General features: G+C 35.4%; 1 protein-coding gene across 3 annotated transcripts in view; it reads left to right on the forward strand.

Annotated features, from left to right (window-relative positions):
• The window catches only part of LOC107557422 (equilibrative nucleoside transporter 1-like), a 22,290-nt gene that overhangs the window by 14,129 nt on the left and 6,916 nt on the right, over nt 1-1,245 (forward strand). For all 3 annotated transcript variants that reach the window (XM_016240837.1, XM_016240839.1, XM_016240838.1), the window contains exons 7-9: nt 319-416; nt 502-583; nt 664-731. In XM_016240837.1, coding sequence (XP_016096323.1) covers nt 319-416; nt 502-583; nt 664-731 — 248 coding nt within the window. The remainder of the gene's footprint in view (nt 1-318; nt 417-501; nt 584-663; nt 732-1,245) is intronic.

Raw genomic sequence — 1,245 nt, forward strand, 5'->3', positions numbered from 1 at the left:
ATAAAAAAGTGGAAGATTGTTTCATTTAATAAGTTATTGTTATTTATTTTTATTTATTTATTTTTAATAAATAGATACATTTATATATATATATTTTTTTTTTTTAATTATTAATTAATGCATTTTATAAATATATATTTTTATATTTTAACATTTATTTACTGTACATCCTTGAGTATTACAAAAAAAAGTGGAAGAAGATTGTTTAATTTAAAAAGCAATTTTTATTTATTTACTTATTTTAAAGTATCTGATTCCCTTAATTTTGTGATGGAATATAATGTTTATACACAGTAAACCTAATTTTCTCTCTCTCAGGTGGTTCTGCTATACACGACAGTGCTTTTGGATACTTCATCACAGCGTGCGTCGTTATTTCCCTCGCCATCGCAGCATACGCTCTCCTTCCTAAACTGGTAAGATCTGAGCGGCTGGAGAAAGCGAAGGCGTCGATTCAAAGCCTAAAACATTTACAGTCTGTTTGCTGTTTGTCTCCTGTAGGAGTTTTTTCAGTACTATCAGGAGAGTCAGCAGAGCAAACCAGCTGAGGATGAAGAGAACAAGATGGATCTTCTGAAGAAAGGTGACGTCACAAAAATTCACATCAAAACCTCTGAATCTGAATATCAGTCAAAAACTGTTTTAAAGTTGAACTGTCTGTAGATGAGCGGCAGAAGAGCGCTGGAGACGACAACAAACAAACACCATCCATACTGGTCATCTTTAAGAAGGTAAACACACATTAAAATCAACAGCTGCACAGCAACAACACTCAGAACACTTTAGCAACTGCATAGCAACAATACTCAGAACACTTTAGCAACTGCATAGCAACAATACTCAGAACACTTTAGCAACTGCATAGCAACAATACTCAGAACACCTTAGCAACTGCATAGCAACAATACTCAGAACACTTTAGCAACTGCATAGCAACAATACTCAGAACACTTTAGCAACTGCATAGCAACAACACTCAGAACACCTTAGCAACTGCATAGCAACAATACTCAGAACACCTTAGCAACTGCATAGCAACAATACTCAGAACACCTTAGCAACTGCATAGCAACAATACTCAGAACACCTTAGCAACTGCATAGCAACAATACTCAGAACACCTTAGCAACTGCATAGCAACAATACTCAGAACACCTTAGCAACTGCATAGCAACAATACTCAGAACACCTTAGCAACTGCATAGCAACAATACTCAGAACACCTTAGCAACTGCATAGCAACAA

Source organism: Sinocyclocheilus grahami, unplaced genomic scaffold (assembly GCF_001515645.1).
Source record: "Sinocyclocheilus grahami isolate Dianchi unplaced genomic scaffold, SAMN03320097.WGS_v1.1 scaffold601.1, whole genome shotgun sequence".
Taxonomy (NCBI): Eukaryota; Metazoa; Chordata; class Actinopteri; order Cypriniformes; family Cyprinidae; genus Sinocyclocheilus; species Sinocyclocheilus grahami.